This window comes from Microtus oregoni, unplaced genomic scaffold (assembly GCF_018167655.1).
Source record: "Microtus oregoni isolate MIOR12 unplaced genomic scaffold, Mior012 000017F_ref0000208, whole genome shotgun sequence".
In the NCBI taxonomy this organism is placed as follows: Eukaryota; Metazoa; Chordata; class Mammalia; order Rodentia; family Cricetidae; genus Microtus; species Microtus oregoni.
In genome coordinates this window covers 19,306,145-19,331,807 of record NW_024543076.1, presented here as the reverse complement: position 1 = coordinate 19,331,807, position 25,663 = coordinate 19,306,145, and the positions used below count along the sequence as shown (strand labels likewise).

The window sequence follows — 25,663 nt, the reverse complement described above, 5'->3', positions numbered from 1 at the left end:
ATCTCTAATTTTGCAGTTATAAGTAAATTTTCTGTATTATTTTTAGTAAAATGAATAAAATTCTAACATTATACTTTCATAGTCAATTCAGTAGTCTCTGGTGAACATTTAATTTTAACATATGAATAAGAAAATGAGACTAGAAAGATTGACAAGATGCCCTAAAAATAGAGTATCTGAATTCCAGAAACCTTATGATGACTGAGAAACAATTTTTTTTTTTTTTATAACATAGAAGCAGTTGCTACCATTTCCTAAGCTACATCCTAATGCTTCTAGTCTTTATTCAGCAGAGCAAACAGGGACATTAAACATGCAAAAGCACTCGGCACTGCAGGCCCCGAGTCTTCAAGTGATGACACCATGAATGCTCTGCACAAAGCCTGTCTTGCCCCGCGACTGAAGAATGAATAAGAAAATGTGTGCATTTACACACTGGAGTACTACACAGCAGAAAATAATGACATCTTGAATTTTGCAGGCAAATGGGTGGATCTAGAATCATAACATTGAGTGAGGTAATCCAGATCCAGAAATATAACTCATGAGTGGCTTTAGACATAAAGCAAAGAAAAACCAGCCTACAATTCACAACTCCAGAGAACCTAAACAAAGAGGACCCCAAGAGAGACATACATGGATCTAATCTACATGGAAAGTAGAACAAGAAAAGATCTCATGAGTAAATTGGGAGCGTGGGGATCATGAGAGAGGATAGGAGAGGGGAGGAAGAAAGTGAAGAAAAATATATAGCTCAATAAAAACAATTTAAAAAAGAATATGGCTAACAGTCAGATTAGAAAATAAAATAAAATAGCCTGTAATTTAAACAAGTTTTTGCTCACAAGAAATTTGACAAGTGCATTTGATCACTAGGGGAAGCCAGCCAAAAACTGAATACGAACAAAACTGAGAGCCAGCAAAGAGTTCAGAAATGATGCATATCCATCTACTGTCCTTTTGTTCTCTATTTCTGTGGTCAGATGTACCTAACACGTACATGCTCCTGTCTTTGGATTCAGAATACAAGTACAGCTTACCTGCATGTTAGCTAGTTTATAAATGCAAGCACTTTCTCTACTGTGAAACAGAAACCTAAATGGCCATCCCATTCAAACTTCAGAAAAATACGCCATAAAGAATGCTACCGCATGACATCTCTCATGAGATGTTTTCTTTGTATGGTTCTGTATAGAACAAGTGATATCTTCTTTTAAAAATAAAAATGAAGTAACTGGCAGAGGGAACAGTAGCCAAATGCACATTGAGTTTGACAGTTTTCTCTTCATAATCAAAACATAGGATGTTTACTGAAGTTAGGCAATTTGATAAATAAACTATAATATACATTACGAAGCAGGCAGCTGTTGATCTAATGCGTATGCCATTCTTTCCTTACTGTATTTTTCTGACCATTTTCGGGTTAGTTCTAGATAATAACTTGGCTTATGAGGTCGGTAATCCAGGTATACTGTGTTAGTGGTTCTCTTGGGGACAGCATTTTCAATCTGAGTTCCTTCATGCCACTCATTGAAAGAGGTGATGGAGATTAAACTGGGGTGGGTCTGGAGTGCAGTGCTTAGACCGACTTCATAATACTTCCCATTGATGCGGTTCCTAGTGTTCTGAGAGTTCCATGGACGAATGTTTGTATCAATGTATCCTGGGCCTACACTTGGGATAAACATCAAGTTGTTCTCATCACAAAATGACTTCAGGTTTGCCCAGTTCTGATGTGATGAGCCATACGTGAAACCATTGGTGGCAAAATATGTGTAAATTCCATCAAAACCACTTTGAAGAATATCATATTTATGCTTTTCTTCTACGAGAAGTGCAATAAACAATCCATCATAAGGAGTACCGCGGACACTCTGAGATCCTGAAGGTGTTAACAGATTGGCCCACATTTTAGGTTTTGTTATATAGGAATCATAGACATAAAACATAGGCAGAGATTGCCCCGTACTTGTCTTGTACCTATAAAAGGCTGGATGGTTTCCGTATCTACAATAAAGAAACATTGAAAAGTGAGAATATGTCACAATAAAATTATACACTGAACTGACAATGATTTGAGAGCTTGAGCACACTGTTCCCAATCTTCAGTGAGTCAGTTATGGAAGCATAATAATGCTAATGCAATCATACTTTTAATTTCATACATTATGAGACACTGGTATACTTCAAACAGGAGGTTAATTATCTCATGCCAAAGTTAACAAATGGTGATTAAAGCTATAAAAGTCTATTATGAACTACACAAATGGAAAAACCTATTTATCTTATCAATGACAGATGTCCATTTGTTGCTGAGAGGATTCTTTGTAAAATGAAATACCTCAGAAAATCTTAACAGTAAAGTACTTTATAAGAATGAAAATAATCATAAAATTCTTTTTTTTGTTATTCTAGATACAAATGAAGATATGCAAACACTGCTATAAAATTAGTTCATATTTCATTTGAACCTTCCTTTAAAAGACAAAATGTATATTCATAAGATTTTAAAAACAGAAATGTAAAATGAGCACAAAAGGAAATCATACATATCTTTTAAGGTATATAAAAATAGCTAAAGTAGCAACTTTTATTCATGCAAAAAGTAAACTGTAAGAACCTGAGAATGTTTGTCAGTTTACTTGTGGTAAAATTACCAGAAATGACAGATCATAAGCCAATTCCCATTACCAGATCAAAGAGCGTAACTATGAACATTGAAGAAACTCACGTGTCTATAATATACTTGACATTTTTATGCATGTTTTGATCATCTCGATTGCTATACGGCTCTATATGAAAGGTGACCTAAAAAAACAGGGAAAAAAATCAATTAAAGAAAGCATTATCTATGAAAGTATATTTTGCATTGTTAACAAGCTGTCAATTCAACAACATTAAAGTGAAAATTTAGTGAGTTTAGTGGTTACTAAATAAATCTTGGTAGATAATACTGAGAGTTTTCACAGCTAACCTAAGTGAAGCATCTCATACGCCAGCCTCTGTTACTGTATAAGGTGGCCGCTGACTCGAGTTTTGAAATAAAGAAGTTGGTATGGGTCTAGTCAGTTGCTAATAGGCCCCAGTTTGTTGGATACAATGTGTGGTACCTACCTATACCTACCTATACATATTAGTTGTACATAATCAAGTTGAACAAATTATGTCTAATAAACAGGTTGGCTTTGTACACTATCTCTAACTAGTAAGATAAACAGCATAAGGAATAATGAACTTTAAAAAGATAATCATAAAAAGTATTCTTAAATTCACTGAGTTATCCATATCAAGTCTATTTTATTGGTAATCTAATAAAATTGTTTGAATCTTATATTTTAAATGGGACTGCCTGTTTGACAAGACTTTTACAGTACTGCAAGCTTAATTCTTTTGTTAATTATCCAATTAAAGCACAATGTATTTTCATTAGTAAATTTTCACAGAAGTATTTTTAAAGTCAGGTCATTTAGCAAATCAATCATTCTCTACTTATAAGAGCACAATGATGTAAGGTTTTGGCAATAACAAACTCAGGTCAAGACATCCTTACAATCTGCTTTCAAAGCTGCAGACCATAAATGATCAGCTTCTTCCATCAAGTGTAGATATATATATTGCAAATTCAAAGTTATATATTTAGAACTTCTCAACTAATTAATTTTATATTTTTTAATTAATAACGGATTTTTTCACTATTTCTAACTCTTCTTTTCAGAAAAATATTACACTAACAGTAAAATGAATTTTAAATGACAGAATTAGATACATGAAATTAAATTTGTGTGCATGGTTTTTAGAGAATGTGAATCACGTAAGAATTCCATTTCACACTTGTGATACTGGCTTTACCCAAACTCTCTGAACCCTGTAGCCAAACCACTTCTCCCTTAATTCCCCCATCCCTTGACTTCACTGGGAACCTTTATATCATACACAGGTGAGGCATTCCACCTATATAGCTGCTAATGTCAAATATGTAGTCATTTTCTCTTTCCAGAACTTAACTTGTATTTGGTTTTGTTCTTCAGTAGGCTGCAAATTTGCTATTCAGAAGATAAAATCTGTTTCTTTCTGTTTTGATATGGTTGGCATTGTAGCTCCCATCCTCTTGCCTCTACCGTTTTGTTCTTTAGTAGACTGCAAATTTGCTATATAGGAGACAAAACCTGTTTTTTTTTTTTCAGTTTTGATATGGTTGGCTTTGTAGCCCCCATCCTCTTGCCTCTACCTTCCACCTAACATTACAGGTGTGTACAAACATATCCAGCTCTCTTTCCTAATACTGCTCATACGTAGAACAGAATCTGCTGCAGAGTACACTGCATGAGTATCTGCAAGCTTGAATTAATGATTTCAATGTATACTAAACAATTGTCAAATTAAACTCTAGGTGGTCTAATTACATACCATTTAGGTAAGATTTGCCAAGTTCTCACTGTGAATGTATACTCCTCATTTGAGAAACATAACTGATTAAAAGCCATTATTATTAGACAAATGATTTACGCAAAGGTTAAAGAACTTGTTACTTCATAATAAAATGTTAAATTTATTGAAATATAAAGTATTCAACAACTGGGGTGGGGTTTTTTTTGCCCTTATACTCCTCGGGGAAAGAAATGATTACTCCAACTAATTTTATGTTGTTAGGTCTTTGGTTTCCTTGGGATCTGATGTGATGATGTTGTATAACAAACACTCACAATTTTTAACTTTCAATTTTATTTGATGCACATAAACTTTATTTATTACTGTGATGGATTTGTTCTAGACTGTGGATCAAGTTTAAATAAGTTCCACAGTTTTAGTCATTTGGATTCTAGGGAAGGGTGGAGTTTCTTCTTATACTAAAGCCAACACAAGTACAAACATGAAGCACGTGGCATGCATCATATTTTCTGACAATTCATTAGCCCAAACAGGCCAGGCAGAGAACCTATCATCTACTGGACAGGAAATATTCACTTCCTAAGAAGGACAAGGGAACAGGCCTGTGCTCAACAGTGGCAGTGTCTACCAATCAGCTCCTCCACATCTATAGCAGCTGTTTCAACGGTTGTTTTCTCAGGATGTTACATAGACATGACATAGTAAGCTGAAAGCATCCAGCTGTGATCCTTATAACTGTGGCTTCAATGCCCTCTGGAATTACAGTTACAAGGCTTCAAGGGTCTGCTCCAAAGAATAATACAAGCATACACAAAAAAATTACCTTGAAAAAACTAGTCACCATTTAGATTTAGATTTTACTGATTTATATTTGGGAAAACTGTCAACATGGGAAAACTTATGCAAAAGAAGTCACTAATTCCTCAAACATGTTTTATTAACTGTGTTTCTTCAATTATAATTAAAAACATGACTTTTAGTTTAAAATAATCAAAACTGCAGATACAAAATATTTAGTGACTAAAGCTATTATGTAATCAAACTAATAGACTATAACAAAAGCTTAACTGTAAGGCAAAGCCATTACCTAGAACCTCTATTTCTAAACAAGTAATAACAAAAGTGAAACTAAACACTTTTTAAATTCCAAACAGAGAGAACTGTAAAATCAACCCAACCAAAAATAAATAAATAAACAGAAATGTATTTGTAGAAGTTAATGTCACATTAATATAGTATAATTATTAAACAATTTTCAAAATAAATCTGGTAATTTGAAGAGCTACTGAGGGCAAACAATCTTTATTCAGCTTTGGGGAAACATGAATATTTGCAAGAAAAAAATGGAGAACAGTATTTTATCAAATTTTATATTTTCTGGTCATTAAATATTAAATCTAAAGAATGGAGAGAACAAGTATGTTGCTAATGTTAGAGAAACAATGATCGGCCAAGGTCTTCATTCATTTCCTCTTCCATATGAGAGCTTTCAGTAGAATTAAAAGCAGTCTATTTTCATGTATAATGATATTCTAACTACTTTATCTTTAAAAACCTCAGTAAACGAAAATGTCCAGTTCCATTACTGTCCACAACAGCACTGGGGCACAGACTGGACAGATCAGGGGCCTTGGATTTCTTTTGAGAAAAAAATAAACCAATGACTTAATCAACCTCAGTTGCAGTTCCAGACTTGAAGATGTGACTACTGCAGATTCCAAACGCCGATGAGCATTCACTGAATGACACTGTGGAGCATGTCATGTCATAGCTCCTGTCAATTTATTTGAGAGATACTATCAAGACTTTCTTTAGGGCTACGGAAATATTTAAGTTAGCTTTATGTATTTTTTAAAAAAAGACAGACTGTAATACAAACTACAAAAGAAAATCCTTCCTCCCCCTAATTTAGATCCATAAAAGAAAAGAGAAAAGATAAATGTCCAGAAGCAAAGACAGAAAGAAATTTTTTTTAAAGTCAGACTAACAGACTGCATAACACAGGTGGTGGGAAATCTCTGCCTCTGCCCTAAGATGTCACATAGTATGTTGGAGCAAGAGGGAGAAGGTACAAGCAATTAAATATATTGCTAGGAAGCATAGAAAACAGTACATACCCATGTCTCCAAACTCCAACCCCAAGAGAGACCCAGAGAACCTCAGAACCCCTCATGGGAGTTCATCTGATCTAAAACTCTGTGGAATAAACAAAGTCATATTAAGACCATTGACACAGGCAGGCTGAGCCTCAGCAGGATGAAAACTGTTAGCTGCAAAGTGACACAGGAACAGGGTGGTACAGGCAACACTGAACTCTAGGCAAGGTTAGTGAGATCACCAATTACATTTGGGAAAAGGGAACTGGCCTAGGCAACAACACCCCACCCATGTCAAGGGTCAGAAATCATCTAAGGAAGGGTGAACTTCGCTTCTGAAACCAGGCAGAAATTCAACCCCACAGGCAAACTTACGGGTCACTACTGAGACTCTGCATAGTCAGATCTGAACTGCACAGAAAGGTAAACACCTCTCTCAGTAGCAACGATCATTTAATAAGACTTCTCAGGCAGAAGAGAGCTTTTCCTGATGTTCTAATCATGAAAGAAATTTAAACTGGTATTTTTATTTAATTTTAATTTTTTTTAAAATCTTCATTCTCGCTAAGTATTTGTTTTTATTTCTTATATTGCTCTATTAGATTTAACACTATTTCCACTGTGTCCTCTCAAGTATTCTGTCTTTCAGCCCATATACTTTCTCTCTCATTTCTACTTCGTGTCATCTTGTTCTCTTTCCCAGCCCCTCTTCTACAGACTCCTAAATGCAATTTTCGAATGTCAACAATCTTTAGGGTCTGATTTCCCTAACACTTTCCCAATTCTTCTCTTCTATTTACTATTTTATATGAGTTCCTGGTGACACTCAATTTACTGTCTTTCCATACCTACAGTTAGTAGGTGATATACCAGCAAATATTCTCTTCTTTATTTCTTAGTGATCATTAGACTTAGGGGAGATAGCTGTTTTTAACTATTACTTAGTTTCCATAGAAGGTCTTCCCATCAGTGGCGTTCTCCTCAAATACTCTATTGGAGTTGAGCTGGATATTATACTTGATGCCCCCCTGAGGAAGTGAGCTATAAGTCTAATATATGAGACAGAAGGCAAAGACATATTAACTCTGCCTCAAATAAATAGTGGTATATTATTTGTGCTTTAATAAACAAAGCTGGTCTGAAGATCGGTGCAAAGCAGCTACACTACTCAGCCATACAGCCCAGGCAGTGATTGCACACACCTTTAATCTCATACTAGTTAGCCAGTGAGGCAGGGTGGTGGTGGTGCACACTTTTAATCCCAGCCCTAGAGAGGGATATAAAACAGGAGGAGACAGGTTTCAGTCTCAGTCTCAATCTGAGGATTCATGGAGGCAGGATCACCCATTTTTGGTCTGAGGTAGATGTAAGAGCCTGTGGCTGGCTGCTCTGGTTTTCTGATCTTCAGGTTGAACCCTAATATCTGTCTCTGGGTTTATATTATTCGTGCTACACAAACTAGTCCCAGAAGAAAAATGCCAAAAAGAATTTCTAATTTCAACACAAGAAATAAAGGACATATAATAAAAATCCACAATGACCTAATCTTAGCTATGCAAATATTAACAAAGAAATAATGATCACGAAAGTAAAGAAAATAGGACTCCTCCCAAAATTACCAATTCAACAGTAATAAGATTTCCAAAACAAGGTATCCAGAATGAAATACCAGAGAAAGAATTCAAGAGGATAATACAAAAGAAGACTGAGCAAATTCTAAAAGGACATAAATTCCCTATGGTAAGATAGCTTGCTTAGCTTTAATACAAGGTGGCAGGGGCTTGGTCCTGACTCAACTTGATATACAGGACTTTGTTGACACCTTAAGGAAGGCCTTAGCTCCTCTAAGTTGTGGATAGGGATAGGACGGGGAAAAGCAGGAAGGTAGGAGGAAAGGAGAGAGGGGGAACTGAGGCTAGTATATAAAATAAAAAAAATAAAAAAGAATATTAGCACCTAGATAAAAAAGGTGATCAATGCATGATATGAAATAAATTTAATATGGATAAATAAATACTTAAAAAATCAAATGAAAATCTGGGAAAAGCTAACTGAAAAATTCAGTGTTAAACTGTTACTGAATATAACACTTGCATAAGTCACGGAACCTGGAAACGTTGACCTTGTAGTTCCTTCACACTGAATATTCATGGGACTAGAAGGTACTCTACACACTACCAGAGAAGAAAGCTAAAAACCAACCCAGATACAAATTTGCGATCTACAATGGTGACCACCTGCAATAGTGACATAAGCATTGTAGGAGTAACCAACTACTCTCATTTGAGGTCCACTCCAAGAGTTGGTAGCCATGCATGGCCCTGCTGGGTAGCCCAGAGCCTGAGACTGGATAGGCCATAGGTCTAGAGGAAAATCACGGACTACTGCTATGCTCTATGGAGTATAGTAACAAAATGATTTCTAACAAGATTTTGCTACATCTACAGATCAGTGTCTCAGCCATCATCAAAGAAGTTTTCTTTGGTAGTAGATGGAAATATACAGAAACCCATAACTTGATAATGTACAAAGAGTAAAAAATTTTAGAACACTTAGTACTACTATTTGGGATATTTATCAAACACCTCCGTTCAGAGCTCATAAAAGGAGATGAAAGACTGTAAGAACCAGAAAGGATGAATGACTCCAAGGAAACATTTCTAGACATAATAGGGTGTACATATGGATTCACAGAACATAGGGAAATCACTCACTGTTCCTGCACAGGTTTAAGTAGACTGGGTCACAGTGCTGAGTGGTTTAAGTGGATGTGAATTATGTAAGTTCCTATACCTATGCAAGAAGTTATCTGCACTGACATCCACTTGCAAAGGAAAAAAGTATATCTCACTGGGTATATTGACCATGCTTCAGGTTGGCCCCATGCCCTGTAGTAGATGGCTAATACAAAACAAACTCAAAGCTTTTATAGACTTTTCATCTCATACTGTTCTATGTGGGCAATATTTGTCTTATTGGTCATCTGTGTGCATATTATGGTTTCTGTTTGTATTTTTATGTATGTATGCAAGTTTCTTGGTTTTGTTTATTAGTTTTTCTTTGGTGTTTATTTTTTAAAAGAGAAAGGACACGAACTTGGGAAGGTGAGTAGAATCTGGGAGTAGGGAGGAAAAAGCATGGTCAGAATATATTGTGTGAAAAAAAATTTTCATACCAAAAATATAATAAAAGAAGATTTAAAAAATATCTTTTAAAGATATCGTATAACCCAAAAAGCCTAAAACATTTTATATTTGGTCCATTTTAGAAACTATTTGTCCAACTATTATGTAGATTTTTAACGTAAAAATAAAACACAAGAAATAACTAAACAAAACAAAAAAACAAATTAGTAGAAACCCTTACCAATGAAAGGATCAAAGAAAACACAGAAGACCAAGGCTTGAAGAGTAAATAATTAAGAACATTAATGCATCAATAAAGATAAAACAAAAAGAAAGTATAAGCAAAGCAAGTGAGATACATAAGATATAATTGAGATACATAGGATATAATTAAGTGAGACACATAGGATATAATTAAGTGAGACACATAGGATATAATTAAAAAATCAATTTACAAATCAAGGACATAGACAAAAGTGAAAAATACTAAAAGTTGTTCTCCATAAAACAAAATGTCAAATTTCCTAAATCTAGGAAGAGATACAGGCATTTCACAATTCAAAATAGACAAGACTAGGAAAGAATATGTCACTTAATATTAACCAATATATAGATCAAAGAAGGAGTATGGAAATGACATACATAAGACTGTAGGGCATACTTCCAAACATATGTTCCAATATTTTGTGTAATTCTGAAGTAATGGATACATTTCTAGGAACATATGTCCTCCTAAAATTAAAACAAGAAGATCATTAACATATCTACACACATAATAAGATTAAAGGAATACCTAAATATCTTCCAATTAATCGTTCTTGAAATGCCCAATAACAGACTTATTCAAACCATGCAAATCAACAAAGGTAAGAAATTACATAACTAGGTTCAAGGATAGAAATAAATAGATATAGAAAAAGCACAAAATTTTTTCATAACACAGGAAAATAAGAAAAAGAATTCCTTAAACCCTAAGAAGAAAAGGTACCCACTTTGACATAATATGGCATATTTATATTCAACAACACACTAAATGGAAAAGATTCAAAGCATCACCACAGAAGGGTGTCAACCCTTTTTTTACATGCTGAAGTCAATAGAGAACTTTAACTCTTAGTTATAGAAATAAGATAAAAGACAGATATAAGAGATACAAAAGATTTATACTATTTGAAGAGAAACTAGAGCTGGGCAGTAGTGTAACAAGCCTTTAATCCCAGCACTCAGGAGGCAGAGGCAGGGAGATCTCAACCAAACTCCAATGGAAGGCCAAACATCCAAGAATATTGGACAGCATAAACTGGACTTGATGGGAGGATGAGAGAGAGAGAGAGAGAGAAATATATATATGTACTGCAGAAACAAGTATCTCTATGGGTAGAACGATGGGTATAACAGTAAATCACTAGGAGTTTAGCTTAATACCATGTCCATTTAGCAGAATAATAGTAGTAAGTTCTCCTCTAGGACCTAGAACCTATATATATAGAGAGAGAAAGCGAAACAGAGACAGGGAGGGCAGGTAAGAGGGGGTGAATCTGACAGGAGATATTGTGACTATGAACAAAAAGCACCTGTACAAATTTCTCAAAGACTTAGTTTAAAATTTCAAAAATAAAAAAAAAAAAAATATTTGGACAGGAATTTATTTTCTAACCACTTTTTAAAGATGTAAAGTTATATAGTTAAACACAGTCACTTTTGACATTTAAAGCATATCCAGACATAAACTTCACTAATTTCTAATAGTCTGTTTACAAAGGAATCCATAAAACCTTTCTCTTCCTAATAAATACAGATAAATGGGTGCATGTATTTAATCATAGCACTTGAGAGGCAGAGACAGGAGGATTACTGTGAGTTCATCAATCTGGTCTACATAACAAACTCCAAGCCACTCAGAGCTACATAATGAGTCCCTGTTTAAAAAAAGATACAAAATGTAGTAGATGAATATAACACATGGTTACAAAAAAAAAAAAAAGCAAGGGGTATCTTATAATTGGATAAGCATTAGAATTTCAATTATTAAAACAAGCATTTTTTAGAATACTTCTGTTTCATAAAACAAACTTTTATGAAGTAATATTTTAAAACATTTCTACATGTATAAAATTTTAATTAAAATGAGTAATTAACATAGTATTACTATCCAGAGGTAACAATGATAAAAATAGTTTGAAAACAAATTAAATACCTTCAGATTATATTTATGAGCTTTATCCATAATCGTTGGTACCAAGTGATCAGTAGCTTCTCCATTATCATCACTCGAATCAGGTGGGTACCAAGAAAGGGCCAGGACTCCTAAAAGTAAAGCATAACGAAGAATGAAAAGCAAGGAGAGTGATCGCCATATGAGTTCCAAGTACATTCAAAGGATATTACAGCAATTTGATTACTTTATCCAATATTTATGAACTATTTTAAGCAACCGATATCTTTTCAAATTAACATACTACACATTTTAGAATAATTAAGTCTCTTAGCAAGAAGGCACGTAGTCCTTCTAAATGGTCTCCTACAGACCACAACCCTCTCCTCCAGTTATTTACATTCACATACTATTTGCAGTATTTACTATGTTTGATGGACAGTACCATCATATTATTGTTAACTAATGACCACAGTTTTTACTAATGTCAAGCAGTCCTGTAGAGTCTAACAAAACTGTAAGTTCATAAGCTAAACATTATGGTACCAGACAGACTGAATTACTATAAACATTAGGTCTCCACCTATGTAGCCCTCCTCCCTGTTTACACCCAGCAGTAACTGATTTTTCACCCTCTATAATTCTGCCTTTGCCAGAATGTCATAGAGCTGAAATCATAAAGTATGTAGTGCTCTACAACTGGACCCATTTGCTTGGCGATTTGTATTGTAGGTCTTTCATGATGTCTCATGACTCAGTCATAGTTTTCTACTGCTGCATATCCATTGTGTGGATGTTTAATGTTCATATTAAAGGACATGCTAGTTGCTTTTAAATTTTGGCAACTATGAATAAAACTTCTATAAGCACCCATATGCTAGGGTTTTAATTTTTAAACACATAAATATAATTTAACTTAAGATTTAATACAGGCAAACTGATTGGAATTGTTCCCCACAGTACTCACTTATTTCTGTACTAAGAAATTACACTTTAGGTATTAGAAACACCAGACTACAGAGAAATCATTAACTACAGTTAACATATTTAAGACAAACACTTCAAAACTCCAAATATAAATAGAGAAATGCAGGACAGTAGAGACAGACAGCATGGGTATCTCAACTAATCAATATTTTTTTTCTACAAAAGGAAAGAAATAATCTTATATAAAGGAAAGCTTGTAGAATTAAGAAATCAAAGCAGCCAAAATTCTACCATGGAGAGGGGCAGGGCTAATCCAGTGTCACCATTAGCTGAGGAACTATTGACAATCTGAAGGTTGTTATTTGAGCAAAAATCAGTTTTCTGCAGGGATGTGGTCACTAAGAGGTGATCCATGTTTCAGGAGATGGCCTTATCATGCACATATCAGCTGCGCTAACTGGACTCAGTAGGTTTATAAAAAAAGCACATAAGTTTGAAAACGAAAAGTGATGGTGGCTGGGGGCTAGGGGAAGAACTGGAGGGGAGAGAATGGGGACTAGATTTATTAATACATATTAAATGCATGGATGAAATTCTTAAACAGTAAAGAGTAAGAAGCTGCAGGAGACCTAGATTTCAACACTTAATTTTCTCATAGTTCTAATACGTTAGATAAGAATTCTAGCTGGAGGAACAAAGTGGCCCTTTCATTAAAGCTAATGGGGGAAAAGGCTATCTTTGTCTGCTATCCATGGACAGCAAAAAAGCAAAACATTGAACAGAACAAAGAACTAATAGTGGATAGAGATCCAGGAATGTTACGGCTATTGAACAGGGGAGTTGCACCTAGATAATGATGTTGGTGAGAACCAAAGTTGGAAGAAAACTGATCAACATACAGCCCAGGAAACAAACTTCCTTCTCAGAAAAAGCAATGAAAATAAACACACATAAGGGAAGCAACCCATATCAAAAAGCCAAAACGCACACAAAAATTATGAAAAATGAATTCTTCCATATTCAAACCATGATTCTAATAATTTCTAACAGCTATTGATCTAATAGCATAGAATCATCAAGCAAAGGGCAAGAAGAAATGCCATGACAACAAAGACCTACTCAATAATAAAAAGGTACTAGCCAAGTGACTAAGCTAGTAATGACCATGATCCCGGAAGTCAGTCTCCTCTAGGAGTGAAGCAGCTCTAGGAAGCAGCAGCCTGCAGCCTGCCTTCCTGTGCTCACGTGTCTCTGCTGCACTTTCTGCAGATACTTAGGTGAGTTAGCATCAGCATTCTCAACAGCAAAGACAAAGCAGTCACTCAGGAAGCTATCTTCTTCTTGAGCTCAAAAGCATGTTTCAGAGAATAATCAATAAAATACAAGCAAACACAATAAAGAAATCTAAGGAAATAAAGCATCAGGCTTTATTAATGGAACTCCAAAGACAACAGACCTGGCTATGTAGAACCCTCAGATGTTGGCTCTAGAGACTCTACATTTCTCAGACGCCAGATAATATACTGTCATTGGTAAGGGTTTATGATTAAAGATATGTACTCTGAAATTATACAGAGAAAAGAAAAAGATGAGGGGTATGGGTGACATAAGAATAACTGATCACTTTTCACCAGTTAAGTTAAATGTTTACACTGCAATGCTATAGTGATATTAAAAATAAGTAAGAATGACTACATGTACTAGGCCAAAAGAGACTGCAAGATTGAAAACCTCACATTAGTGTCAGATAAGGCACATAAAAGATGAAGAAAAGACCATAAACAGGACAAGTGGAAATGCAAAATGGAACATTTAAAACCTCGTTACATTAAATAAAAATGAAACTGACACAGAAATTAAAAAGGAGTAGTTAGAGTAATAAAGCCACACTGTTATGCTACAGAAAGGAAGAATAGTTGAAATGCCCAACACAACTACAGAAGCAAACACCCTCAATCATATAATGAGATATTATCGCTAATAACAATGACTAAAACTGTTATCTTTAACAACAGGTGAATTACAAAATTCTGTGCAATGCAAATCATAACAAGCAAACAGATTAGCTAAATACATTTTGCTGTCATTAGGAAAGAAACAATCATAACTTCACAGTGACAGAAATCAGATACAGTTGCCTGAGTGGGGTCAGGATTAGCAGTAAAGAGGGCAACAGTGATCCCAATTTTAGCTAGGCAGGGTCAACTCATGACCCTTTTCCTTAAGCTTTCCCAAGGGGGAAAAAAAAAAGTACAGCTTAATTCAGGGATATGAATTAAGATCGTAATTAATAAAAGTATAAAAACTGATAAGTAATTTATTTGTCCACACACATTATTTATATATGTAAATAAAATAAACTAATTACCAACCAATCGAGGCTGAGCTCATTTGTCTCATGTGAGTTTCTATGACAGAAGGGTCCCGAGAGCTGTAACTTCCTAACTCAGGATAAAAGTTGGAGCCAATGTCATCTGGTGGAGTATGTCTCCCTTGTGGATAGTTCTTAGCTATTCTAGGGTCCCAGTGCTCCAGGACGGGATGATTCCAGTGTATGTATTTGCCATCAAATTGTGGATTTCCATACCAACTGTAATAAAATACGTGTAAAAAATAATTCAGAGGAGGCAGTTCTTCCAGGGTCGCCTCCGAGGCTTTGGGTGGCCTCACAGGCACGTCAGCAGCTTTTGAGTTCTTCGTATTTCTTTCCATGTTGATTCTATCACTCTTTTGGAAGTCAGCTTTGTTTCCCAAGGGGGCGTTTGGTAGATGAAGTTCTGGAAGAAGGTCAAGCCCAAAAGGAGTTCCAAAGGATGCTGTATTTGGCCTCAGCAACTTTAAGCCCATCATCAGAGAGAAAATAAATAGAATAAAAAGTGACAAAATGATGCAAGTCTTTCTTCGAAATTTTGCCATGATGACATTCTTTAAATTCCAAAATTGTGAATGGTTTGCTGCAATTCATTTTTAAAAAGATGATTAGTAAATAATATTAATGTTTTCTACAGTATTTAAAATGAAAACTAAAATCCATTGACTACATTAAAAAGTAAACTATAATAAACCACCAAATACTATTAAAAAACATGCATGCACACACACATGCCCACAAACACTCATACATACACAAGAGATACTGATTTAGAAATAGCCCTATATATACACCAGTAACATTTAGTCAGGTGAACTCAGGAATCTGTTTAATAAAATAAAATATATTTTTATCATGTGAATAAATTCTGTGTATACAGAATATAAAAAGTCAATAATTCATATATAAGGACTAAATTTTAAAATGGTAGTTAATGAGAGGAAACACTTAATTGTCCATATTTATGAGCCATTTCAGTAAAAACACAAAAACAGTGATAAAGTTTTAAAAAGGGTCTTAGAATTGTTGACTTAGGCTGGTGAAATGCACTAGTCAAGGTATATAACAGAAACACAACTGAGTTTGGAATTTGAAAATTATATTAATCATGGGACCCTCGATAACTCACTGAGACTCTTTATCAAGTTTTATCATTTTGTTTTTTGATATAATTTCTTTTATGGACAAGATAATGTTGGCAAAAAAAATAAAAACGACAAGTGTTTAATTACTGATTATTACTTAAGATTTGAAGTAAATGAGGAAAGAAACATAAAAAGGACATTAAAGATTGTATGTGTGTGTGTGTGTGTGTGTGTGTGTGTGTGTGTGTGATTTCTCGTTCCTTTATTAGATCCTTCAATGCATAACCAAAATTTGCATTTATGGACACTGCCTTTGTATCTCTGCCCCCATACTTCTTGCCTATAAATTTAATTCCTTAAGCTGTACCATTATTTCTTATATTACAGATTTTATTCATTTCAAATGACTATTATATCATCACAAAACCAATTCCATCTTTAGCGATCAACCACGAAGGGTATCCCAATCTTCTTAACAAGTCGCTTCAATCACTGTATTGAAACGTCTGAGCTCTGTCCCTGCTAGGCCATCTTTCATAGTGCTGGAAGGTGCTATGAAGGTGGCTGGGGTAGGAAAGCCATAAGTGGTCTTACCTGGTGCTACAATACTGATCTGCCAAATATGCCTACTGGTACCTACTGTGTGTAACCAGCTGTTCTCTGGATTACATTTAAAGCATGCTCTACAGGGATAAGTTCATGCCTGCTATCTGTAACATGGTCAAAATCCATGGCTAGGTAAGTCAAGGGTTTCCAGGAGAGGTTTTGATGGTCAGACTTCTAAATGTTTATATATTCATAGATTTGGGACGCTCTTGGCTGTACAGAGAGACTTCTTACTGTCATTGATTGTAGTTAATGAAGAGATTCATTATTGAACAAATTGCTGAGAACAGAAAAGAAGTGCTTAGTTGGAACTATCTTCTTGTCCCTACAACATCGGAACATGGAACGCTGCTGGAGAAGAACAAAGCGAATGTAAGAAAGGAAAACTTTGAAACGCTGTCCTCTGGACATGGCCTGGATGCTGCAGCTAAGAACTCAATAGCAGCCGTGCTTAACTGAATAAGAACTAGAGAATTACAAATTCCAGCATGGAGCACTTCACCCAAGGCCCAGAATCTAGCTGAGGAATATTGGGAGTTGATGACACTTGGAGGAAGACAGTCTCATTTTCTTCGGGGCGTGGCCACCTCCACATTGCTCATACCACAGGAGATGACCCCACACCCATGTGTTCTTGTGCAGCACTAAGTAAAATAATTAATTAGTTATGAGGTCATAAAGTTGGGAGATGGGACTCTGGGATTCTGGAAATTTGTAATGTGGAGAGTAGGTAAGGTTAAGATACACTGTAAGCATACATAAAATTTTCAAACTATAGGTAAAAATTATTATTTAAAAAATTTTAGCTCTGTAGTAACAATAAGTGCAAATTTCTATCTTTGCTTCCCTAGCCCGATGTTTCTACATTTTTCTCCACTGCAGTTCTCTGACTCATAGGATTTTTGTCCGCGTGAAGACTTATTTCCCATCTGATAATATATCACTAAGCAATTATGAACCATGAACAATTTACTTATGACGATAAGGATGAAAAGATGGGTGGCATGACAACATCCCAGAAGTAGCACATGGCAGCTGTATGTGGTGACACACACCTTTAGTCCCAGAACCTGTAACACAGAGGCTGGTAGAACTCCATGAGTTTCCAGGCCACCCTGGAACTTCCATGCTAGCCAGAGCTACCTAGTAAGGTTCTGTCTCAAAATAAATAAACAAATAGGCTGTTTCAACATAAATGAAAATAATAATAATTAATAATAAAAACTAACCCAGCATATGGAACTGAGCATGTCGTTCAGGCGTTAGAACATATGCCTAGCAATGAACAATTCCTTGGGTTCTAGGTTTGACCCTTAACCCTGCAGAATACAAACAATAAAGCATAGTCTTTATTATCTCTAAAATAATATTCAAGGTGCAAGACAAAGCAGAAATCTGCCTCCTCTTCCTGATTCTTCTCCTAAAGACTCCTGAGTAGAAAGCTCTATTGAGGCAGCAGCGTTTTCCTTTAATGCTGGCGTTTCTAACACTGTACACTGTGTAAACTATATGTGTACAAGTTTTCTATCCCATAGAAATGGAGGTTATTTGTACTCTAGTAGATCCCAACAAATATCATCACTGATCACTCTTAAGCTTACTTTTTGGCCCTCCTGTTTCTGACACTGTCATGTGTTTGGGCAGTATGTCTATAATATAGTAATAGTCTATAATAAGCAATACTATAAAAGAAAATTCATGAAAATTCAATAGTTTTAAAGTCCATCTAAACAAATTACTGTCTTAATATCTGTGCCAACACAACGCCTCTGGACTCTAAAACAAACACTAAAACACTAACAGTGCTTGAACACTTCCAAAACACTGCTCTCGCAAGAGACAGGCAAAGGAATTACTCACCTGGTTTTAACTAAAGAATGGTTTCAGAAGTTCCTTGTGAGAAAAACAAAAAAGCCTCTACAAGTCAACTGCAGGTGTAGAGGTTCTCAAAAGCAGGAAGCTCAAGGTACTGGCCAGTGACAACTTGTCCTCATCAAAGGGAAGTTTACATGTCCCAGAGTCCCACAACTGGTTCTCCTGAAACCATGTTGTTTTTATGTTTGGTGCTTTTAATATTTTAAAATGATATTTAATGTGAAAGTCTAGTGATTTCCAATAAAAATGTATTATATACTTAACAGCTAAGAGATCTAAATGATTATTTTAAAAGTATCTGCTCATATTAGAAACTCAGAAACACCAGTTTCCCTTTTAAAATAATCAAATTATAAAGATTCCTCCTACTTATTCTTCTGTGTTCATACTACGTTCTTCTAATTTTATGCTAGAAGTACCTAGAGACAGACCAAACTAGTGCTAAGAACACACAACGCATCTGAAACTTTTGGAGTCTTGCTCCGGGTCAGATTTACTGCAAACTTTATTCAGAAATCCAGTCAGGCTTCCCTTTTGATCCTTACAACCATCTATGAAGCAGAACTTCATGTTACCGGCGATGGAACTAAGCAAATGAGGTTTTTGCAAGCTTTTGAGCCAACTGGCAAACAGCCAAGTAACCTGCCACCAAGCACCCAGCAAGGGCAAAACATAGGGCTGCAACGTGGGCTCCTGCCTCCGGCCTAGGTGGCCTCAAATATAGAAGACTTTACTGCAATGATTTTTGCACCTTGGAAGCCGACAGACGAAATAATCAACGGTTTCCTTCCAAACTGCGGTACACACTTAATTAGAAGGCAGCTCGTGATCACATACTAGTTACTTACTATGGAGTAAGAGTCTCAGCTTTCTGTATTACACAGACTACAAGCCGTAAAATTGAGGTTTTCATGGCTTACAAACCGCTCTTAGAGTGCAAGAAAGTACTGCATAAAAGCGATTTAGAAATCTGAATTAGTTTTACCAAAACTTACATTAAATTTGCATTTTTTCTTTAAAAATGCCGCCTACAGAGTACCGTCCTGTCTCATTTATTTGTCTTTCTAAGCTCGTACAAACAGATCCACACGAGTGCTGATGTTAGTTAGTTTTTAGGATTTCTCCATCTTCCCCTCTATTATCCATAAGTCCTTGACACAAGAAAACCAAAGTTTTAACCGCTAGTACCCTCAACTTGTTCCTCCGCAAATGGAAAAGAAACCGGCCACCCTCCTCCAGCGAAGGGAAGTCCTCAGTACCGAGCCTAGCGTGTTAAAGGGGAACAAAGACCTCGGAGGGCGGACTTGTCCAGGCCGCCTTCGGGGCTCCAAGCTGGGACAAGGGCGCCACGATCGCCCGGGCCCTCCAGACGCACTCGAAAGTTCGGGGCTCTAGGAGGAGGGGTGGGGGACCGCCTCAGGGAAAACTTGCAGCTTGTGGGGTGTCGGGCAGCAGGCCCAGGTCGGGCTCCCACGCGCTGCCGGCATTGACCTAGCGGGAAGCCGGCGTCCGGGCCGAGCGGGATTAGATTCCAAGGCGCCTGGGACGCAGGGTCAAAGGGCGCAGCGGGAAGGAGGCCTACGATTGGCTGGCGGGCAAACGCGCAGGCGCTAGCAGTGGAGTCCGCGTGGGCCGTGGTTTAGGTGTCCCGCAGCTACTCACCTGGGGCTGGGGCCTGCCACAAGCGGGGACTCGCCGACCGGACCGAGGGAAGGAGTCCTGAGTTCTGCCAGGGAAGACTGCAGCGGCCACCGCCACCGCCTCCGCCTCGTCCCGCCTCCCAGAGGGCAGCGCGGGGCGCGGCTCGGGGGCGGGGCTCCGCGGGGCGGGGCTCTGCGGGGCGGGGCTCTGCTGGGCGGGACTAGAGCCTCCAAGCATGTTCTGGTATCAAGCAAGGGGTCAGAGTGGAGGCAGCAGGAGAAGCCATGGAAGGCTAGATTCCCATTAAGATCTCTGACATTTTAGCCTTTAAGACTAAGCAGTGACACTGGTCAAGTCGTCATGTTGCTTGTTATTTATATTTCATTAAATGTTTACAAAATTTTAAAGCTAAAAATGTGTTTTAGTTTATAAATGAGAGCAAACCAGAAGTAGACAGACAAAGATAGGTGGAAATTACAGGTCTACCAGGAATCGCACATGTCCAAGGACAATAAAAATAGAGAATAAATCAGGTGCAAGAAAAGAAAAGAACTTTTGTAGCAGAGGCTACAGCTGGGATTTGCATCTTACATCAGCCTCAGACACCAAGAGGATTTTGTGTTTTGTTTTGGTTTGGTTTCATGGTAACCAGGAAACCTTGACTCAAAGACTGAAACTTGCAGGTGTGAGTATGTAAACAGTATTGTTAAGTCTCCTTTTAAAAAGCTGTTGGTTTTTAAAGATACATGAAATAATTTAAAGAATAATAATTAAAAATATGCCCCAGTGCTTATTCCAAAAGCTTAAAACCAAAATTCTTGTTTTCCTATCACTATTAGGCAGCATTTTGCTTTTTATTTTCTTTTTCTTCTGAAAATAGGTTTTCTAAAAAAATCCATGGTTTTGCATGTTGTATAAGTGAATTGCTCTGAGTTTCTATGCTAACATGTTTTGATACATGTTTATGTTTTGAAATTCCTACACATACGAATCATATTGCATCAACTAACTTACATCTTCCATGTAAACACTCTCTTTTAGGAGCTCACAAGATAGTTCAGCAGTTAAGAGCACTGACTGCTCTTCCAGAAGACCCAGGTCCAATTCCCAGTGTCCATGTGGCAGCTCGTGACTGTAGCTCCAGTTCCAGAGGATCTTACACCCTCGCACAAACATACATCCAGGCAAAACACCAATGTACACAGAATAAAAAGAAATCAGTAATTAAAAAACTTTTAATTTTTGCCTGAAATGTTATCTAATTTAAGTCCCTTTAATTTGTGCATTTTTTCCTCCATCAAGGAAATATGTACCTCTTTAGATCCCTATGGCTATGAGACCTTCTGGAAAGATGCCTGTTCTCAGCTTACGTTCATTTTATTTTGGAATGTTGGCTTTTAAAAATTAACTTATATGTAAATAACTAAATTTACTTCATGAGTTACAAATACCTTCACTTCATTGTATGCACTTTTATGGTATCTTGATAATCAAAATCCATAAAGCTTAGTATACTGGTTGTTGTGTGGAAGAATATTGTAGTCACATAATCTTTCATTTACATCAGACACAAAAATTTATGGCCAAACTTTAATAGTGGTGTATTAATGTTAAGTCAAGATAAAAATGTTGTTAGTAAGTCTATTCAATGGGCTACTGAAGGCCATCTTATTGTATCGTTTTCAAAATGATCATGAACAGTTTTCTTTTGCTTCTAGAACTTCAGCTATGTTTAAGTTTAGTTATGAGATATATTAGATACAAATAACTGAACATGAAAAATATAGACAATACCTAATCAACGCTAATCTTTTTGTATCTATAAATTTTTGCAACCTCATTTTCCTTATTGATGTTATTTGAATTATGTTAGCTAAGATTGGATCTTTATTCATTTTTATAAGTATAAAATACTTGGAATAAACCAGCCAAGAACCATTAAAAAATTCTGTTTGGATATTTATTGTGCTTTAATGAAATTTGAGAATTGAATTTATAGATTTTTTTTATGGTTTAGAGAAAAGTCTTTGGTGAACATTTTATATATATAGATTTATGTATGGGTCCAATATGTTCTGTAATGCTTTTTAATTCATGCTATTAAAGTTTTTGCAGGGTTTTATTACAAAGATTTCTCATAATTATTGCAAAATTGGGCACAATTTTCTTTACATTACATATTGTGTGGTTTGATGCTGTGGTAATGGTAAAATGCATGAGACCCCCGAGATAAATTTCAAGCACTGCAAAATAAAATTCCAGCAGATTATTAACATTATTAGCATGAGGGGACAATCATTTTCTATTTACCACGCTCATGTCCAAAATATATGCTCACCTTGTGTGCATACTTTCCCTTCTGTTATATATCCAGTGTCTGGAGACAACTGTTTTATTTATAAAGGCGATTTTTTTTTCACTTTTTAATTCATCTTGTCATCTTCAATATACATTAACTTGATCTTCAGTGCAATATCTTATAGTCCTAATGACAGCATCGATATACTACTCCAAGCTTATTTAAATACCATTAAATTTTTTACCATGAATTTTAGGTGTGATATGGGTTTTTCTTTACATAGTTAGTTGATCCTGATCATTCAGCTTACTAAGTATCCTATTTCCAATTGTTTAGCATGAATACTTGCTTAGTTGATCAAATTAATTTTAGTATTTATTGAGATAGTCATAGTTTTCTATTCTGATACATTTATTTTATTAATATATTTCTCTGATGTTGAGTGAAAACCATATTTACTTAGTATATATTTACTTTGTAAATATTTATTTGTTTTTTTTTTTTTTTTTTTTTTTTTTTTTTTTGGTTTTTCGAGACAGGGTTTCTCTGTATGCCCACTCTAAAACAGTCATTTATTACTGCCAGGGAAAACCAATTAAAAAGGATTTGCGTTGCATCACCTAGTGTTTGCAAGAATGTGGAGTAGTATTTTAAAAGTGAGTTGAAACTGGAGGTAGTGTCGTGTCCTGCAACTCTGACCACTCAGTTCCTCCCCTTCTTTCCTTCCTTCCAGTTTTCTTTTATCGTCACATATTTTGTTAATTAAAACTACAGTAGAGAAAGAATGTACGCTACATTTAATAGGTTAGTTACATCAAGACAAGAGAACTCTACAGGCATTGATTTAAGTGTAATGTATCAATGTGGTCAGTCATTGAGAAAGCCATTAAAATGCTATAGAGAGGGATACAGTCCATACGCTTTTCTCATTGATTCCTTTCATGTGTTAGCCTAACATAATAACCTGCTGGCCTAACACAGTAACTCACAAGCAGCCTTTGATTTCTACTCTCACTTAATTACGATAATAGTTCCAACACTATAAGGTGCCTGTGGTTTCACTTATCCCATTAATGAAGCACCAGCAACCGTTATTTTCCTATGGACATTAGAAATAAATAGCCTTTTTATTTTCTACTCCTACCCAAGTTCTTGCCTTTCAGGCATTGTTTGTCCTCCCTCTTTCAATGAGTCTTATCTATCATCTGAATATTGCATGTCCCTCACCCCCCCTGCTTTTTCCAAGTTCTGGCCACAAAGTGGGCTGGTGGGAATGCAATCTTGTGCAACCATTTTGGAAATCAGTGTTTCGGTTTCTCGGGAAATTCGGGATCAACCTACCCTTGGACCCAGTAATAAAACTCTTGGGAATATACCCAAGAGATGCCCTATCATATGACAAAAGCATTATGTCAACTATGTTCGTAGCAGTATTATTTGTAATAGCCAGAACCTGGAAACAACCCAGATGCCCTTCAATGGAAGAATGGATAAAGAAAGTGTGGAATATATACACATTAGAGTACTACGCTGTGGTAAAAAAAAAAAAATGACTTCTCGAATTTTGCATGCAAATGGATAAAAATAGAAAACACTATCCTGAGTGAGGTAACCCAGACCCAAAAAGATGAACATGGGATGTACTCACTCGTAATTGGTTTCTCGCCATAAATAAGGGTCACGGAATCTACAATTGGTGAACCTAAAGAAGCTAAATAAGAAGGTGAACCCAAGGAAAAACATATCGTTAATCCTCTTGGCTATGGGAAGTAGACAAAATTGCCGGGGAGAAAATTGGGATATTGGGGGTGGGGTGGGATGGGGGTAAGGGGAGATGGGAAGAGAAAAGAGAGAAGGGGAGGATGGGGGGAACTTGGGGAAACAGAATGATTGGGATAAAGGAAGGTTGGATAGGGGAGCACAGAAGCACAATTTTTAGTTAAGGGAGCCACCTTAGGGTTGGCAAGAGACTTGAACCTAGAGTGGCTCCCAGGAGCCCAAGGCAATGTCCCCAGTTAGTTCCTTGGGCAGCTGAGGATAGGGAACCTGAAATGACCCTATCCGATAGCAATACGGACGAATATCTTGCATATCACCATAGAACCTTCATCTGGTGATGGATGGAGATAGAGACAGAGACCCACACTGGAACACTAGACTGAGTTCCCAAGGTCCCAATGAGGAGCAGAAGGAGGCAGAAGATGAGCAATGAAGTCAGGACCACGAGGGGTGCACCCACCCCCTGAGACAATGGACTGATCTATTGGGAGCTCACCAAGGCCAGCTGGACTGTGACTGAAAAAGCATGGGATAAAACCGGACTCTCTGAACATGGCGAACAATGAGGGCTGATGAGAAGCCAAAGATAATGGCATGGGGTTTTGATCCGACTTCATGTTCTGGCTTTGTGGGAGCCTAACCAGTTTGGATGTTCACCTGCCTAGACATGGACGAAGGGGGGAGGATCTTGGACTTTCCACAGGGCAGGGAACCCTGACTGCTCTTTGGACTGGAGAGGGAGGGGAAGAGGAGTGGAGGATGGGGAGAAGGGTGGGAGGAGGGGGAGGGAAATGGGAGGCTGGAAGGAGGGGGAAACTTTTTTTTCCTTTTCTCAATAAAAAAAAAAAAGGAAATACCAAAAAAAAAAAAAGAGTACACTTAGGCTCTTTCTCTTCTGTGGCTGAGTTTTCAATACAGTAGATCTGCTCTTACTAACCTCACACTCTCTGCATATTATGCCTTCTTCACAATTCTATTTTGTTGTTGTTGAGAAAATCTTGATGACTACCTATGTTGAACCTGTCCACCAGTACTTCTTTAGTTTTCCCAGAGTAGAAATCACTTCTTCCCAATAAGTGGCAACAAAAACAAAAAAGCAAAAAGGTAAATCACCAAGGAAAAACCTTTTTGTTTTTCAATCACAGTATGCTTCTTGAATTTCTTGTAAAATCTTCTTTTTTCCATGTGTGTCCTATTATATACTGTTTGATTCCTTTATTCACAGTTCCATTTACTGTTTTGCCACTAATTATACTTTTGTTGTTTGTGTCATATTTTATTTCATAAATGTTTGATTAGAGAGGCCTATGATAGA

At 36.5% G+C, this 25,663-nt stretch overlaps 1 protein-coding gene across 2 annotated transcripts; it reads right to left on the bottom strand.

Moving 5' to 3' along the window:
- Window positions 1-701: 701 nt before the first annotated feature.
- Manea (mannosidase endo-alpha) lies at window positions 702-20,414 on the bottom strand. Of its 2 annotated transcripts, none has more exons than XM_041667600.1 (5): window positions 20,292-20,414; window positions 15,065-15,646; window positions 11,808-11,917; window positions 2,732-2,808; window positions 702-2,007 (listed from the first exon to the last, which is right to left on the bottom strand). In XM_041667600.1, the coding sequence occupies exons 2-5, from the start codon at window positions 15,606-15,608 to the stop codon at window positions 1,350-1,352; spliced, it is 1,389 nt and encodes a 462-aa protein (XP_041523534.1). In that variant the 5' UTR covers window positions 15,609-15,646; window positions 20,292-20,414; the 3' UTR covers window positions 702-1,349. The 2 variants fall into 2 exon arrangements, with proteins under 2 accessions (XP_041523534.1, XP_041523535.1); XM_041667601.1 differs by lacking the exon at window positions 20,292-20,414 and adding an exon at window positions 18,615-18,696.
- Window positions 20,415-25,663: the final 5,249 nt, after the last annotated feature.

Coding starts and splice junctions, on each gene's coding strand:
- Manea (XM_041667600.1), bottom strand. CDS start 15,608: ATGGCAAAATTTCGAAGAAAGACTTGCATCATTTTGTCACTTTTTATT. Junction 11,918..15,064: donor AATGAGCTCAGCCTCGATTG/GTTGGTAATTAG, acceptor CTTTACTTTTAG/GAGTCCTGGCCCTTTCTTGG. Junction 2,008..2,731: donor GTCAAGTATATTATAGACAC/GTGAGTTTCTTC, acceptor TCTTTATTGTAG/ATACGGAAACCATCCAGCCT.